This window comes from Bombina bombina, chromosome 4 (assembly GCF_027579735.1).
Source record: "Bombina bombina isolate aBomBom1 chromosome 4, aBomBom1.pri, whole genome shotgun sequence".
NCBI classification, from domain to species: domain Eukaryota; kingdom Metazoa; phylum Chordata; class Amphibia; order Anura; family Bombinatoridae; genus Bombina; species Bombina bombina.
The window spans coordinates 435,192,315-435,210,107 of record NC_069502.1 but is presented as its reverse complement, the minus strand read 5'-3'; the positions used below and the strand labels follow the sequence as shown (position 1 = coordinate 435,210,107).

Genomic DNA, 17,793 nt, shown 5'->3' with positions numbered 1-17,793 from the left:
TTATTTTTCTTTTTTTGACCCATCAGCACATACACTGGTTCTGTAGATTTTCCAATGTGATGTAATTACACCGGTTCTAAGGCTGCTGGCTTTGATCTGCCAGATAAACTCTTATTCCAGACTAGAATATGATTATTACATATCAGCCATTGACAGCACAACACAGGAGATAGGTACCTAAATCACAGAATACTATGACCATTGCCATGCCTGTTTATAGGTACCTAATCACAGAAGACTATGACCATTTGCCATGCCTGTTTATAGGTACCTAATCACAGAATACTATGACCATTGCCATGCCTGTTTATAGGTACCTAATCACAGAATACTATGAACATTTGCCATGCCTGTTTATAGGTACCTAATCACAGAAGACTATGAACATTTGCCATGCCTGTTTATAGGTACCTAATCACAGAAGACTATGACCATTTGCCATGCCTGTTTGCAAGTCCAGGAAACTACAACATCTTGAACATATTATTCAGTGGAAAAGAAAAGATCAAGTCCCAGTTTAAAACTCTGCACTTGTCTACCTTCTAAAGATGTGTCTGTTCTCCAGATTTAGAAGCAACTGAGGTGTCATGGAATACGTCATGGTTGTAGCACTTTGTGTACACTTATGAAACTGTCACTAAATCAGGGCATGGTTTAAGGTAAAGAAAATGAAAGAAATATGGTAGCCAGAACTTTGAAATAGCATGTCAATGGGCAGTCAGACCATTTCGGTTTACTTCAGCTGGTAAGGGCTATTTGAAGAGTGCATATGGAACCGTGGCATATAAAATAAATGCTCTAACAAGAAACAAGAGTGTTAAATAGCTGACATTAGCAAGTTCTCTATTGTAAAAATAAACAAAAATGATCACCGCTAGGTAACCTCAGGAAATACACGCCTTGGGCACTAAATGTATAACATTGCTTTAAATAGATGTGCACACCGCTAAACCAACCTAGGCAGCCTGTCATGGAAAGGAAATAAGTATTAACAAAGGATACTAAAAGAAAGAGGTACATTTGATAATAGAAGTAAAATAGAAAGTATTTTTTTTATTTTATCATAAAACTTTAATACGACTTCCACTACCCTTTAAAGGGACACACAAAATTACTTTCATGATTCAGATAAAACATATTGTTTTAAACAACTTTCTAATGTACTTTGTTTCCTTGTTATCCTTTGTTGAAAAGCAGGAGGGCAAGTTCAAGAGTGTGCATGTGTTTGCAGCACTATATGGCATCAGTTTTGTAAAAATATCATACATCAGCATGCACACTAGATGGCAGCACTATTTCCTGTCATGCAGTGCTCCAAATGTGCATGCTACCTATCTAGATATCTCTTCAACAAAGAATAACATGAGAATGAAACATATTTGATAATATAAGTAAATGGCAAACTTTAAAATTGTATTCACTTTCTGAATCAGGAAGAAAAAATTAGTGTTTCATGTCCCTTTAAGGAAAAAGGCCTCCCTCCATTGGCTTGACACGCCCCCCTCCACCATCTTGATTTTGTCAAAAGGGGGAGGTTGCAGAACGCCTTATAAAAGTAGGACATTCCATGCCGTCCTTCTGCGTTAAAGCCCACCGTTGTTAGGACAGCATGAAACGTCCTAACGTTGTGAAGAAGTTAAATTGTCAAACAAGAAGAATTCCTAACTTTTCATCTAAGAAACATGATTTCAAGTGATGATTGACTGATGATGATTACCCAGATCATAAAAATAGCATAACTGATAAACTATGTTCAGAAAATCATTTCAATTTTCAATTAGCACAAATTTAATTTTCAAAAATAGCTTTTCAGTATAAATATTGATCATGAGGCATTTAAAGTGAATGTAAATTTTGATGCGAAAGTGCCCGTTTTTTAAAACTTTGATTAAAAACAGGGGCACTTTAATTCATCAAAATTTACATTTCACTCCTGTTGTGACAAAAATACTTACCTTTTAAACGTCACAGCAGCTCCAGCTTCCTCCGGTCTCACAAGCCATTTCTGATGTCAGAAATGATTGATAGGTCATCCTCCAATCACAGCTTCCCCCCTGGGGGATTCAGTGTCTGATTCACTGCTGTGATTGGAGGGAGCCGGATGCCTCATTTTAGATCCAGGAAGAGGCTTTGAAACGGGTGGAGGAAGCTGGAGCTGCTGTGAAGATTAAAAGGTAAGTTTTTTTTCACAACAGGAGTGAAATGAAAATTTTGATGAATTAAAGTGCCCCTGTTTTTAATCAAAGTTTTAAAAACCGGGCACTTTAGCATCAAAATTTACATTCACTTTAAATGGTCACTTTTTCTAATTTAAATGTAACCTTATGTATATTCTTTTCTAAAACAAATAAAATATAAAAAAAGGACTGAACCTAAAATGAAATGTACCCATTTTCTGAAGCCATATTGACTTGAGGCATGAATTAGCATATTACAACTAGATAAAAACAGAATTTATGTTTACCTGATAAATTACTTTCTCCAACGGTGTGTCCGGTCCACGGCGTCATCCTTACTTGTGGGATATTCTCCTCCCCAACAGGAAATGGCAAAGAGCCCAGCAAAGCTGGTCACATGATCCCTCCTAGGCTCCGCCTACCCCAGTCATTCGACCGACGTTAAGGAGGAATATTTGCATAGGAGAAACCATATGGTACCGTGGTGACTGTAGTTAAAGAAAATAAATCATCAGACCTGATTAAAAAAACCAGGGCGGGCCGTGGACCGGACACACCGTTGGAGAAAGTAATTTATCAGGTAAACATAAATTCTGTTTTCTCCAACATAGGTGTGTCCGGTCCACGGCGTCATCCTTACTTGTGGGAACCAATACCAAAGCTTTAGGACACGGATGAAGGGAGGGAGCAAATCAGGTCACCTAAATGGAAGGCACCACGGCTTGCAAAACCTTTCTCCCAAAAATAGCCTCAGAAGAAGCAAAAGTATCAAACTTGTAAAATTTGGTAAAAGTGTGCAGTGAAGACCAAGTCGCTGCCCTACATATCTGATCAACAGAAGCCTCGTTCTTGAAGGCCCATGTGGAAGCCACAGCCCTAGTGGAATGAGCTGTGATTCTTTCAGGAGGCTGCCGTCCGGCAGTCTCGTAAGCCAATCTGATGATGCTTTTAATCCAAAAAGAGAGAGAGGTAGAAGTTGCTTTTTGACCTCTCCTCTTACCAGAATAAACAACAAACAAGGAAGATGTTTGTCTAAAATCCTTTGTAGCATCTAAATAGAATTTTAGAGCGCGAACAACATCCAAATTGTGCAACAAACGTTCCTTCTTTGAAACTGGTTTCGGACACAGAGAAGGTACGATAATCTCCTGGTTAATGTTTTTGTTAGAAACAACTTTTGGAAGAAAACCAGGTTTAGTACGTAAAACCACCTTATCTGCATGGAACACCAGATAAGGAGGAGAACACTGCAGAGCAGATAATTCTGAAACTCTTCTGGCAGAAGAGATTGCAACCAAAAACAAAACTTTCCAAGATAATAACTTAATATCAACGGAATGTAAGGGTTCAAACGGAACCCCCTGAAGAACTGAAAGAACTAAATTGAGACTCCAAGGAGGAGTCAAAGGTTTGTAAACAGGCTTAATTCTAACCAGAGCCTGAACAAAGGCTTGAACATCTGGCACAGCTGCCAGCTTTTTGTGAAGAAACACAGACAAGGCAGAAATCTGTCCCTTCAGGGAACTTGCAGATAATCCTTTTTCCAATCCTTCTTGAAGGAAGGATAGAATCTTAGGAATCTTAACCTTGTCCCAAGGGAATCCTTTAGATTCACACCAACAGATATATTTTTTCCAAATTTTGTGGTAAATCTTTCTAGTTACAGGCTTTCTGGCCTGAACAAGAGTATCGATAACAGAATCTGAGAACCCTCGCTTCGATAAGATCAAGCGTTCAATCTCCAAGCAGTCAGCTGGAGTGAAACCAGGTTCGGATGTTCGAACGGACCCCGAACAAGAAGGTCTCGTCTCAAAGGTAGCTTCCAAGGTGGAGCCGATGACATATTCACCAGATCTGCATACCAAGTCCTGCGTGGCCACGCAGGAGCTATCAAGATCACCGACGCCCTCTCCTGATTGATCCTGGCTACCAGCCTGGGGATGAGAGGGAACGGCGGGAACACATAAGCTAGTTTGAAGGTCCAAGGTGCCACTAGTGCATCCACTAGAGCCGCCTTGGGATCCCTGGATCTGGACCCGTAGCAAGGAACTTTGAAGTTCTGACGAGAGGCCATCAGATCCATGTCTGGAATGCCCCACAGCTGAGTGACTTGGGCAAAGATTTCCGGATGGAGTTCCCACTCCCCCGGATGCAATGTCTGACGACTCAGAAAATCCGCTTCCCAATTTTCCACTCCTGGGATGTGGATAGCGGACAGGTGGCAGGAGTGAGACTCCGCCCATAGAATGATTTTGGTCACTTCTTCCATCGCTAGGGAACTCCTTGTTCCCCCCTGATGGTTGATGTACGCAACAGTTGTCATGTTGTCTGATTGAAACCGTATGAACTTGGCCCTCGCTAGCTGAGGCCAAGCCTTGAGAGCATTGAATATCGCTCTCAGTTCCAGAATATTGATCGGTAGAAGAGATTCTTCCCGAGACCAAAGACCCTGAGCTTTCAGGGATCCCCAGACCGCGCCCCAGCCCATCAGACTGGCGTCGGTCGTGACAATGACCCACTCTGGTCTGCGGAATGTCATCCCTTGTGACAGGTTGTCCAGGGACAGCCACCAACGGAGTGAGTCTCTGGTCTTCTGATTTACTTGTATCTTCGGAGACAAGTCTGTATAATCCCCATTCCACTGACTGAGCATGCACAGTTGTAATGGTCTTAGATGAATGCGCGCAAAAGGAACTATGTCCATAGCCGCTACCATCAACCCGATCACTTCCATGCACTGAGCTATGGAAGGAAGAGGAACGGAATGAAGTATCCGACAAGAGTCCAGAAGCTTTGATTTTCTGGCCTCTGTCAGAAATATCCTCATTTCTAAGGAGTCTATTATCGTTCCCAAGAAGGGAACCCTTGTTGACGGAGATAGAGAACTCTTTTCCACGTTCACTTTCCATCCGTGAGATCTGAGAAAGGCCAGGACAATGTCCGTGTGAGCCTTTGCTTGAGGAAGGGACGACGCTTGAATCAGAATGTCGTCCAAGTAAGGTACTACAGCAATGCCCCTTGGTCTTAGCACAGCTAGAAGGGACCCTAGTACCTTTGTGAAAATCCTTGGAGCAGTGGCTAATCCGAAAGGAAGCGCCACAAACTGGTAATGCTTGTCCAGGAATGCGAACCTTAGGAACCGATGATGTTCCTTGTGGATAGGAATATGTAGATACGCATCCTTTAAATCCACCGTGGTCATGAATTGACCTTCCTGGATGGAAGGAATAATAGTTCGAATGGTTTCCATCTTGAACGATGGAACCTTGAGAAACTTGTTTAAGATCTTGAGATCTAAGATTGGTCTGAACGTTCCCTCTTTTTTGGGAACTATGAACAGATTGGAGTAGAACCCCATCCCTTGTTCTCTTAATGGAACAGGATGAATCACTCCCATTTTTAACAGGTCTTCTACACAATGTAAGAATGCCTGTCTTTTTATGTGGTCTGAAGACAACTGAGACCTGTGGAACCTCCCCCTTGGGGGAAGTCCCTTGAATTCCAGAAGATAACCTTGGGAGACTATTTCTAGCGCCCAAGGATCCAGAACATCTCTTGCCCAAGCCTGAGCGAAGAGAGAGAGTCTGCCCCCCACCAGATCCGGTCCCGGATCGGGGGCCAACATTTCATGCAGTCTTGGTAGCAGTGGCAGGTTTCTTGGCCTGCTTTCCCTTGTTCCAGCCTTGCATTGGTCTCCAAGCTGGCTTGGCTTGAGAAGTATTACCCTCTTGCTTAGAGGACGTAGCACCTCGGGCTGGTCCGTTTCAACGAAAGGGACGAAAATTAGGTTTATTTTTTGCCTTGAAAGGCCGATCCTGAGGAAGGGCGTGGCCCTTACCCCCAGTGATATCAGAGATAATCTCTTTCAAGTCAGGGCCAAACAGCGTTTTCCCCTTGAAAGGAATGTTAAGTAGCTTGTTCTTGGAAGACGCATCAGCCGACCAAGATTTCAACCAAAGCGCTCTGCGCGCCACAATAGCAAACCCAGAATTCTTAGCCGCTAACCTAGCCAATTGCAAAGTGGCGTCTAGGGTGAAAGAATTAGCCAATTTGAGAGCATTGATTCTGTCCATAATCTCCTCATAAGGAGGAGAATCACTATCGACCGCCTTTATCAGCTCATCGAACCAGAAACATGCGGCTGTAGCGACAGGGACAATGCATGCAATTGGTTGTAGAAGGTAACCCTGCTGAACAAACATCTTTTTAAGCAAACCTTCTAATTTTTTATCCATAGGATCTTTGAAAGCACAACTATCCTCTATGGGTATAGTGGTGCGTTTGTTTAAAGTGGAAACCGCTCCCTCGACCTTGGGGACTGTCTGCCATAAGTCCTTTCTGGGGTCGACCAAAGGAAACAATTTTTTAAATATGGGGGGAGGGACGAAAGGAATACCGGGCCTTTCCCATTCTTTATTAACAATGTCCGCCACCCGCTTGGGTATAGGAAAAGCTTCTGGGAGCCCCGGCACCTCTAGGAACTTGTCCATTTTACATAGCTTCTCTGGGATGACCAACTTGTCACAATCATCCAGAGTGGATAATACCTCCTTAAGCAGAATGCGGAGATGTTCCAACTTAAATTTAAATGCAATCACATCAGGTTCAGCCTGTTGAGAAATGTTCCCTGAATCAGTAATTTCTCCCTCAGACAAAACCTCCCTGGCCCCATCAGACAGGGTTAGGGGCCCTTCAGAGATATTAGTATCAGCGTTGCCATGCTCTTCAGTATCTAAAACAGAGCAGCCGCGCTTACGCTGACAAGTGTTCATTTGGGCTAAAATGTTTTTGACAGAATTATCCATTACAGCCGTTAATTGTTGCATAGTAAGGAGTATTGGCGCGCTAGATGTACTAGGGGCCTCCTGAGTGGGCAAGACTCGTGTAGACGAAGGAGGGAATGATGCAGTACCATGCTTACTCCCCTCACTTGAGGAATCATCTTGGGCATCATTGTCATTATCACATAAATCACATTTATTTAAATGAATAGGAATTCTGGCTTCCCCACATTCAGAACACAGTCTATCTGGTAGTTCAGACATGTTAAACAGGCATAAACTTGATAACAAAAGTACAAAAAACGTTTTAAAATAAAACCGTTACTGTCACTTTAAATTTTAAACTGAACACACTTTATTACTGCAATTGCGAAAAAACATGAAGGAATTGTACAAAATTCACCAAATTTTCACCACAGTGTCTTAAAGCCTTAAAAGTATTGCACACCAAATTTGGAAGCTTTAACCCTTAAAATAACGGAACCGGAGCCGTTTTAAACTTTAACCCCTTTACAGTCCCTGGTATCTGCTTTGCTGAGACCCCACCAAGCCCAAAGGGGAATACGATACCAAATGACGCCTTCAGAAAGTCTTTTCTAAGTATCAGAGCTCCACACACATGCGACTGCATGCCATGCCTCAAAAACAAGTGCGCCACACCGGCGCGAAAATGAGGCTCTGCTTATGCTTTGGGAAAGCCCCTAAGGAATAAGGTGCCTAATACAGTGCCTGCCGATTATTCTTATATCAAAATACCCAGATAAAATGATTCCTCAAGGCTAAATATGTGTTAATAATGAATCGATTTAGCCCAGAAAAGTCTACAGTCTTAATAAGCCCTTGTGAAGCCCTTATTTATGATCGTAATAAACATGGCTTACCGGATCCCATAGGGAAAATGACAGCTTCCAGCATTACATCGTCTTGTTAGAATGTGTCATACCTCAAGCAGCAAGAGACTGCATACTGTTCCCCCAACTGAAGTTAGTAGCTCTCAACAGTCCTGTGTGGAACAGCCATGGATTTTAGTTACGGTTGCTAAAATCATTTTCCTCATACAAACAGAAATCTTCATCTCTTTTCTGTTTCTGAGTAAATAGTACATACCAGCACTATTTAAAAATAACAAACTCTTGATTGAATAATAAAAACTACAGTTAAACACTAAAAAACTCTAAGCCATCTCCGTGGAGATGTTGCCTGTACAACGGCAAAGAGAATGACTGGGGTAGGCGGAGCCTAGGAGGGATCATGTGACCAGCTTTGCTGGGCTCTTTGCCATTTCCTGTTGGGGAGGAGAATATCCCACAAGTAAGGATGACGCCGTGGACCGGACACACCTATGTTGGAGAAAAATATATGAGTGAAAACAAAACAAAAATCACCACAAACTGAAGATTATTCTGCTCTTGAACACGTATTTCTTATGTTTCTATACTAGTAGCATGCGTAAGTGCAGAATGATTTTTTTTTTAATTTTATAAATCAAAGGAGAGTGCCAAAGGGAGAAGAATATGTCTCAATCTGAAACCATGTCATCTTTAGTAAAACACAGGTATGTTTAGGTATCAGTCTTCTTCAGGAATAATGTACATTTTGTGACAGTTACAAATACAAAAGCACAGTCATATGTACAGGATAACATTTTAATATAGAACTAATAGGGTACTTTGTTGACTATTGTGGTGTAATTACATGGTCTGACAACCAGTACTATCAATCAAAATAAAATAAAAGTGGATATATTCTGATCAATTACACTTTTATAATAGTGCTTATGTTGGACTTTATCCCTCCTATTATACCTGCAAGGAACAATACATTAGTACCTTTTCACCAATAACGATTCTCATAGATCCCTAGACCCCTTAATACTCACAATTGTGTGACGAGGAACCTTAATAGGCACCATGCCTTCGTCTGTTGTTCCATTGGGTCCTGTAACATCTTTCCTTCTCTTACGGGAGTTGAGTTTCGGCACATTTTGAACCTCCATCTCCTCAGTGTGTTAGTAGACTGTATGTGGGCAAGACCTGGGAGTAACTAAATAAAATAATATTGCATTTACAGATGTAAAATGTTTGTCTGCTCATTATATAAATACAAGATCATACAAAGGATATATAGGACCTTTTACACAGAAGCTGACTGATTCTGTGCCTCTTCAGCATGTTTTTACATGTGTTAATGTGGCAAAAACACAAGACGGCTTATGAGAAACATATCAAGTATCAATTTCACAAACACCTGGGCATATAAATATAGCAGGCTCGAAAGGACAGTGGCCATCTGTCACTTCTCTGCTATGTACCCAGGGTGTTGCAGTCAGAACAGTTTGAAGTGAGGATCTACTTTCATATTTGTGTGAACAGAAGTCAGGGGTTTTACGTTAACAAGAATTAAACTGTGTGTTTGTGTGTTGGGGGTCTGATATTCTGTGATTTTATCATCTGGAACAATCATGTAATCACTAATAAGATACAAAATCTTAAACTACTTCCTCATTTGTCTTTTTCATAGTGAAGACAAATGGTCTATTTTAAGCACTTGAATATAATAAAATGTTTTTCAGTAAAACCCCATTAAAATAGCATTAGCATGCAATCCCTTAACTTCAGAGTTTTTGCTGTAACAATTGTATTTCCTGGATATAATTCATAAAACTGCTGACTTTTTTTAGCACAAACAGAAATTTAAAAGTGACATAAAACTCAAAATTGGGTGCAAGTAAATTACTTTTCCCAGCATACTAGTGATAAAAAAATGCTTCTAGTAAAAGTTATAGTTTTCATGATAATTTTACCTTGCATACATATGTAGGTTTCAGGGGTGAGAATTATTCTTGATTTCTTAGAACTGGAATCAATGGAAAGCAAAGAGTAAAATCTTTGCAAACTGTAGTTAAATCAGCTTGTGGGTTATCCAATTTACAAAAAGATAAAGCCATGAATTAGTGGTGCGGTACAAATAAACATCTCTTTCATTGTCATGGCTGGACCTGCATCTTCTAGGTATGGATACATGACCATATACTGAGTATGCAAAGTTGTTTCATTACTAGGGATACAAATTCTAGCTCTCAATTCACTGGCAGCATACAGTGTATCATGCCATTGTTAAAAACCTACAACACACAGTACAGTACAGTGTCATCTAATATCTCCTTTCTTTAACTAGTGGATCTAAGAGCTGTATAGATATGTGGTATTTACTAGTGACAGCCTATTTAACTGTCTAATAATTATTTAACTGTTTATACAGAGGTTTGGTTTGGAATGTGGTTGGCAGTAATATCAAGTGTGGTAAAAAGGAGGGTATATAGCAGAGACAACAACAGGTTGCTTTATCTCAACCACATTTCCGGCCACATATCCTGTACCATGTCTTTGAACTACAGATATATTGGAGATATCTTAATAAGATTTTTGCCACCTTAAGAAGTGTGCAAACTAGAATTTCTGCTAGTCCTTTCAAAGAGAAGTGAGGAAACTTGCATTGTACCTAAAGTCGGAAAAACGGCTTGAATATGTTTATCAGATTAGCAAGCTTCCTCTTACATAAAAACAGTTAACCACAATTGTGTTTACGTGGTTAATCTAAATTAGATTATGATATGCTGTACATTAAACAGTTCAACTGAAACATAGTTATGTAATGTCAAATAGAATATAGGTTCTACATTCCATTAATAATATGAATAATCCTCAAAAAATATTTCTATATGAGGTATAAAAAAAAATATATATTAGCTTTTTACTTTAATATGTCAAAACAAACAGAATGGGTCATAACAGTGATTTATGGGCAGGGCCCTTTACAATTCATGCAAATGCCTTAATTATTGTACTCTGCAATTTAATACTCAATATCATAGCACTGCATAATATATTGGTCCTTTATAAATGACTGATAGTAATAGTAACAGGCAGATAGCTAGATCTGCTCTATTATATGTCCTAATAGTCTGATTTTATGGATTCTATTACTGCTTTGTCGATTTTTAATCAGGGTTGAGAGATATCTGGCCGATCTTCCATAGTTCCCGCGGTATTTTGCTCTTGATTTTAAATCTTCTTGTAGAGTCTTATGTTTGAAAAAAAAAAAGGAAAGGGATTTATTTATTAGAGTATTTGTTCCAAGCTAATTTAACACGATTTTTTATATAAAACTCATAGGCATTTCTGACTTGGTTCGTTAGCTGAGTTTCTCTGGCCTTGCTTTTCCTTATCCATTTACATAAATATGCTCTTATTTCTCCCCTAATAAAGGCCTTAAATGCTTCCCAGAAAATTTCAGGTTTGACCACATATGCATCGTTATTATACTTATACTCGTTTCATTTATTTATCAACCAATTGGTAAACTGTAGGTTATTTATTAAATAGGAGAAAAAAGACAGCCTAGAAAAATTAGGGCCAGAATCTGGTCCAATCTTTATCAACAATGAAATAACCTCGTGGTCTGTAATGACGATATCCTTAATATCTGCCCTAGCCATACATCTGTTAGCCTTAAATCCGTCCTAAAATTAGAAAGAATCCTATTTTTCCCTTGTTCGCATTTATTTGTGCATTTGAACCTATCCAGTCGGGGGCCTTGGCGCTATATTGAAGTCTCCACCCATTACAATTTTCTGGTTACTCAAATACATCAGTTTAGACTTCAAATTATCCCAAAATAATCTATCTGGTTTATTAGGACCATATATATTGCATAGTACAATTTTTACTTCATGGATTAATACCTCTAAAATAAGATATCTCCCGTTCTGATCTATATCTTGGGAGAGGATATCGCACTACAAGCTCTTATTAATTAAGATCGCTACTCCCCTTTTCCGCCCACAGTATGGTGAACTTATTATGTTTCCCACCCATTTAGATTTTAATTTTAATGCTTCCTCAGGTTTTAAGTGCATCTCTTGCTCTTGTGGGTTAAGGGAATTTAGATATTTTATTATTGACTTTTTTTGATAGGTGATGTTATCCCCCCCACGTTCCAGGATAAAAAATTAAGTTTATGTATATTCATTTTGCAAAACTAAAATAAAAGTAAAACCTGAGAGCATAACTTCGCCAAGAGTTAGGTGGGAGGGAAGCATGGTGGAGGGGTGAGAGAAAGAAGAGGAGCGGAAAAAAACCCAAACTCACGCATATACCATTCATAAGCTCCAGAAACCATTCCGATTTCTTATCAACATAGGCCAAGAATAGTAGTTCTAAAGAACACAAACTGCTTACGACAAACTGTTTAGACACACTATATTCTAGACTTTGGTGCTCCTCTAAACAATCTACTATAACCCAGAGATTAACAAATGTGTTCAAAAGCCAGGAGCTAGCAATTATTGGGGGGGCTACATGATGATTTTATAATTTTTTTATATACAGAAAAAAACAGTGATTTAACCCAGTGGCTACACAGAGCACAGGGTAATTAAAAGAGCAACTCACTACAATTAATTTCAAAGGCAAAAATGTATAGATTAAATCATTGCTGCTCACCACACTTGCAGAAGTGATTTAACCAACTGATTGCTAGTAATAAATGTAAAAACATAATTTATGCTTACCTGATAAATTCCTTTCTTCTGTTGTGTGATCAGTCCACGGGTCATCATTACTTCTGGGATATAACTCCTCCCCAACAGGAAATGCAAGAGGATTCACCCAGCAGAGCTGCACATAGCTCCTCCCCTCTACGTCAGTCCCAGTCATTCGACCAAGAATCAACGAGAAAGGAGTAACCAAGGGTGAAGTGGTGACTGGAGTATAATTTTAAAAAATATTTACCTGCCTTAAAAACAGGGCGGGCCGTGGACTGATCACACAACAGAAGAAAGGAATTTATCAGGTAAGCATAAATTATGTTTTCTTCTGTTATGTGTGATCAGTCCACGGGTCATCATTACTTCTGGGATACCAATACCAAAGCAAAAGTACACGGATGACGGGAGGGATAGGCAGGCTCATTATACAGAAGGAACCACTGCCTGAAGAACCTTTCTCCCAAAAATAGCCTCCGAAGAAGCAAAAGTATCAAATTTGTAAAATTTGGAAAAAGTATGAAGCAAAGACCAAGTTGCAGCCTTGCAAATCTGTTCAACAGAGGCCTCATTCTTAAAGGCCCAAGTGGAAGCCACAGCTCTAGTGGAGTGGGCTGTAATTCTTTCAGGAGGCTGCTGTCCAGCAGTCTCATAGGCTAACCGTATTATGCTACGAAGCCAAAAAGAGAGGTAGCAGAAGCTTTTTGACCTCTCCTCTGTCCAGAATAAACGACAAACAGGGAAGAAGTTTGACGAAAATCTTTAGTTGCCTGCAAGTAGAACTTGAGGGCACGAACTACATCCAGATTGTGTAGAAGACGTTCCTTCTTTGAAGAAGGATTTGGACACAAGGATGGAACAACAATCTCTTGATTGATATTCCTGTTAGTAACTACCTTAGGTAAGAACCCAGGTTTAGTACGCAGAACTACCTTGTCTGAGTGAAAAATCAGATAAGGAGAATCACAATGTAATGCTGATAACTCAGAGACTCTTCGAGCCGAGGAAATAGCCATTAAAAACAGAACTTTCCAAGATAACAATTTCATATCAATGGAATGAAGGAGTTCAAACGGAACACCCTGTAAAACGTTAAGAACTAAGTTTAAACTCCATGGTGGAGCAACAGCTTTAAACACAGGCTTGATCCTAGCTAAAGCCTGACAAAAGGCCTGGACGTCTGGATTTTCTGACAGACGCCTGTGTAACAAGATGGACAGAGCTGAAATCTGTCCCTTTAATGAACTAGCCGATAAACCCTTTTCTAAGCCTTCTTGTAGAAAGGACAAGATCCTAGAGATCCTAACCTTACTCCAGGAGTAACGTTTGGATTCACACCAGTATAGGTATTTACGCCATATTTTATGGTAAATCTTTCTGGTAACAGGCTTCCTAGCCTGTATCAGGGTATCAATAACCGACTCAGAAAAACCACGTTTTGATAAAATCAAGCGTTCAATTTCCAAGCAGTCAGCTTCAGAGAAGTTAGATTTTGATGTTTGAACGGACCCTGTATCAGAAGGTCCTGTCTTAGAGGTAGAGACCAAGGCGGACAGGATGACATGTCCACTAGATCTGCATACCAAGTCCTGCGTGGCCATGCAGGTGCTATTAGAATCACTGATGCTCTCTCCTGTTTGATTTTGGCAATCAATCGAGGAAGCAGCGGGAAGGGTGGAAACACATAAGCCATCCCGAAGTTCCAAGGTGCTGTCAAAGCATCTATCAGAACCGCTCCCGGATCCCTGGATCTGGACCCGTAGTGAGGAAGCTTGGCGTTCTGGCGAGACGCCATGAGATCTATCTGTGGTTTGCCCCAACGTCGAAGTATTTGGGCAAACACCTCCGGATGAAGTTCCCACTCCCCCGGATGAAAAGTCTGGCGACTCAAGAAATCCGCCTCCCAGTTCTCCACTCCCGGGATGTGGATTGCTGACAGGTGGCAAGAGTGAGACTCTGCCCATCGAATTATCTTTGATACTTCCATCATTGCTAGGGAGCTTTTTGTCCCTCCCTGATGGTTGATGTAAGCTACAGTCGTGATATTGTCCGACTGAAACCTGATGAACCCCCGAGTTGTTAATTGGGGCCAAGCCAGAAGGGCATTGAGAACTGCTCTCAATTCCAGAATGTTTATTGGAAGGAGACTCTCCTCCTGATTCCATAATCCCTGAGCCTTCAGAGAATTCCAGACAGCGCCCCAACCTAGTAGGCTGGCGTCTGTTGTTACAATTGTCCAGTCTGGCCTGCTGAATGGCATCCCCCTGGACAGGTGTGGCCGATGAAGCCACCATAGAAGAGAATTTCTGGTCTCTTGATTCAGATTCAGAGTAGGGGACAAATCTGAGTAATCCCCATTCCACTGACTTAGCATGCATAATTGCAGCGGTCTGAGGTGTAGGCGTGCAAAAGGTACTATGTCCATTGCCGCTACCATTAAGCCGATCACCTCCATGCATTGAGCTACTGACGGGTGTTGAATGGAATGAAGGACACGGCATGCATCTTGAAGCTTTGTTAACCTGTCCTCTGTCAGGTAAATCTTCATTTCTACAGAATCTATAAGAGTCCCCAAGAATGGAACTCTTGTGAGAGGAAAAAGAGAACTCTTCTTTTCGTTCACTTTCCATCCATGCGACCTTAGAAATGCCAGAACTAACTCTGTATGAGACTTGGCAGTTTGAAAGCTTGAAGCTTGTATTAGAATGTCGTCTAGGTACGGAGCTACCGAAATCCCTCGCGGTCTTAGTACCGCCAGGAGGGCACCTAGAATCTTTGTGAAAATTCTTGGGGCCGTAGCCAATCCGAATGGAAGAGCTACAAACTGGTAGTGCCTGTCTAGGAAGGCAAACCGTAGATACCGGTGATGATCTTTGTGGATCGGTATGTGAAGGTAAGCATCTTTTAAATCCACTGTGGTCATGTACTGACCCTTTTGGATCATGGGCAAGATTGTCCGAATAGTTTCCATTTTGAACGATGGAACTCTTAGGAATTTGTTTAGAATCTTTAAATCTAAGATTGGTCTGAAAATTCCCTCTTTTTTGGGAACCACAAACAGGTTTGAGTAGAACCCTTGTCCTTGTTCCGACCGCGGAACCGGATGGATCACTCCCATTAATAACAGATCTTGTACACAGCGTAGAAACGCTTCTTTCTTTATCTGGTTTGTTGACAATCTTGACAGATGAAATCTCCCTCTTGGGGGAGATAATTTGAAGTCTAGAAGGTATCCCTGAGATATGATCTCTAGCGCCCAGGGATCCTGAACATCTCTTGCCCAGGCCTGGGCGAAGAGAGAAAGTCTGCCCCCCACTAGATCCGGTCCCGGATCGGGGGCTCTCGGTTCATGCTGTCTTTGGGGCAGCAGCAGGTTTCCTGGCCTGTTTGCCCTTGTTCCAGGACTGGTTGGGCTTCCAGCCTTGCCTGTAACGAGCAACAGCTCCTTCCTGTTTTGGTGCAGTGGAGGTTGATGCTGCTCCTGTTTTGAAATTCCGAAAGGGACGAAAATTAGACTGTCTAGCCTTAGCTTTGGCTTTGTCTTGAGGTAAGGCGTGGCCCTTACCTCCTGTAATGTCAGCGATAATTTCTTTCAAACCGGGCCCAAATAAGGACTGCCCCTTGAAAGGTATATTAAGTAATTTGGACTTAGAAGTAACATCAGCTGACCAGGATTTTAGCCACAGTGCCCTACGTGCCTGTATGGCGAATCCTGAGTTCTTAGCCGTAAGTTTGGTTAAATGTACTACGGCCTCCGAAATGAATGAATTAGCTAGTTTAAGGACTCTAAGCCTGTCCATAATGTCGTCTAGCGTAGATGAACTAAGGTTCTCTTCCAGAGACTCAATCCAAAATGCTGCCGCAGCCGTAATCGGCGCGATACATGCAAGGGGTTGCAAAATAAAACCTTGTTGAACAAACATTTTCTTAAGGTAACCCTCTAATTTTTTATCCATTGGATCTGAAAAGGCACAGCTATCCTCCACCGGGATAGTGGTACGCTTAGCTAGAGTAGAAACTGCTCCCTCCACCTTAGGGACCGTTTGCCATAAGTCCCGAGTGGTGGCGTCTATTGGAAACATCTTTCTAAATATTGGAGGGGGTGAGAACGGCACACCGGGTCTATCCCACTCCTTAGTAACAATTTCAGTTAATCTCTTAGGTATAGGAAAAACGTCAGTACTCGCCGGTACCGCAAAGTATTTATCCAACCTACATAGTTTCTCTGGTATTGCAACGGTGTTACAATCATTGAGAGCTGCTAAGACCTCCCCTAGTAATACACGGAGGTTCTCCAATTTAAATTTAAAATTTGAAATATCTGAATCCAATCTGTTTGGATCAGAACCGTCACCCACAGAATGAAGCTCTCCGTCCTCATGCTCTGCAAGCTGTGACGCAGTATCAGACATGGCCCTAGTATTGTCAGCGCACTCTGTTCTCACCCCAGAGTGATCACGCTTGCCTCTTAGTTCTGGTAATTTAGACAAAACTTCAGTCATAACAGTAGCCATATCTTGTAATGTTATCTGTAATGGCCGCCCAGATGTACTAGGCGCCATAATATCACGCACCTCCCGGGCGGGAGATGCAGGTACTGCCGCGTGAGGCGAGTTAGTCGGCATAACTCTCCCCTCGCAGATTGGTGAAATTTGTTCACATTGTACAGATTGACTTTTATTTAAAGTAGCATCAATACAGTTAGTACATAAATTTCTATTGGGCTCCACCTTGGCATTGGAACAAATGACACAGATATCTTCTGAGTCAGACATGTTTAACACACTAGCAATAACTTGCAACCTGGTTATAATCTTTTTTAGCAAAAACGTACTGTGCCTCAAAGAGGTACTTAAACGATTAAATGACAGTTGAGATAAAGAACTGAGAAACAGTTATAGCATCAACTTTAAAACAACACAACTTTTAGCAAAGGTTTTGTTCCCATTAGTAAGATAACATAACTAATTTGACATAAAAATTATTGAGTAACGTCTTTATCCACAGTCAATATAAAAAATTCTCACAGCTCTGCTGAGAGAATGTACCTCCCTTCAAGAAGTTTGAAGACCCCTGAGATCTGTCAGAGATGAACCGGATCATGCAGGAAAAATAATAATAGCTGACTGGAAATTGTTGATGCGTAGCAAAGAGCGCCAAAAACGGCCCCTCCCTCTCACACACAGCAGTGAAGAGAAACGAAACTGTCACAATTCAAAACAAACTACTGCCAAGTGGAAAATAAAGCCCAAACATTTATTTACTCAGTACCTCAGCAATGTAAACGATT

The 17,793-nt window shown here is 41.1% G+C and overlaps 1 protein-coding gene across 4 annotated transcripts in view; it reads right to left on the bottom strand.

The window, feature by feature from the left end:
• Positions 1–17,793, bottom strand: part of LOC128656390 (choline-phosphate cytidylyltransferase A) — a 125,630-nt gene that overhangs the window by 78,711 nt on the left and 29,126 nt on the right. For 3 of the 4 annotated variants that reach the window (XM_053710264.1, XM_053710266.1, XM_053710265.1), the window contains exon 3: positions 8,838–9,001. In XM_053710264.1, coding sequence (XP_053566239.1) covers positions 8,838–8,954 — 117 coding nt within the window. In that variant the 5' untranslated portion in view covers positions 8,955–9,001. Of the gene's footprint in view, positions 1–8,837; positions 9,002–9,088; positions 9,110–17,793 lie in introns of those variants that run through there. The other variant, XM_053710267.1, reaches the window with a different exon arrangement.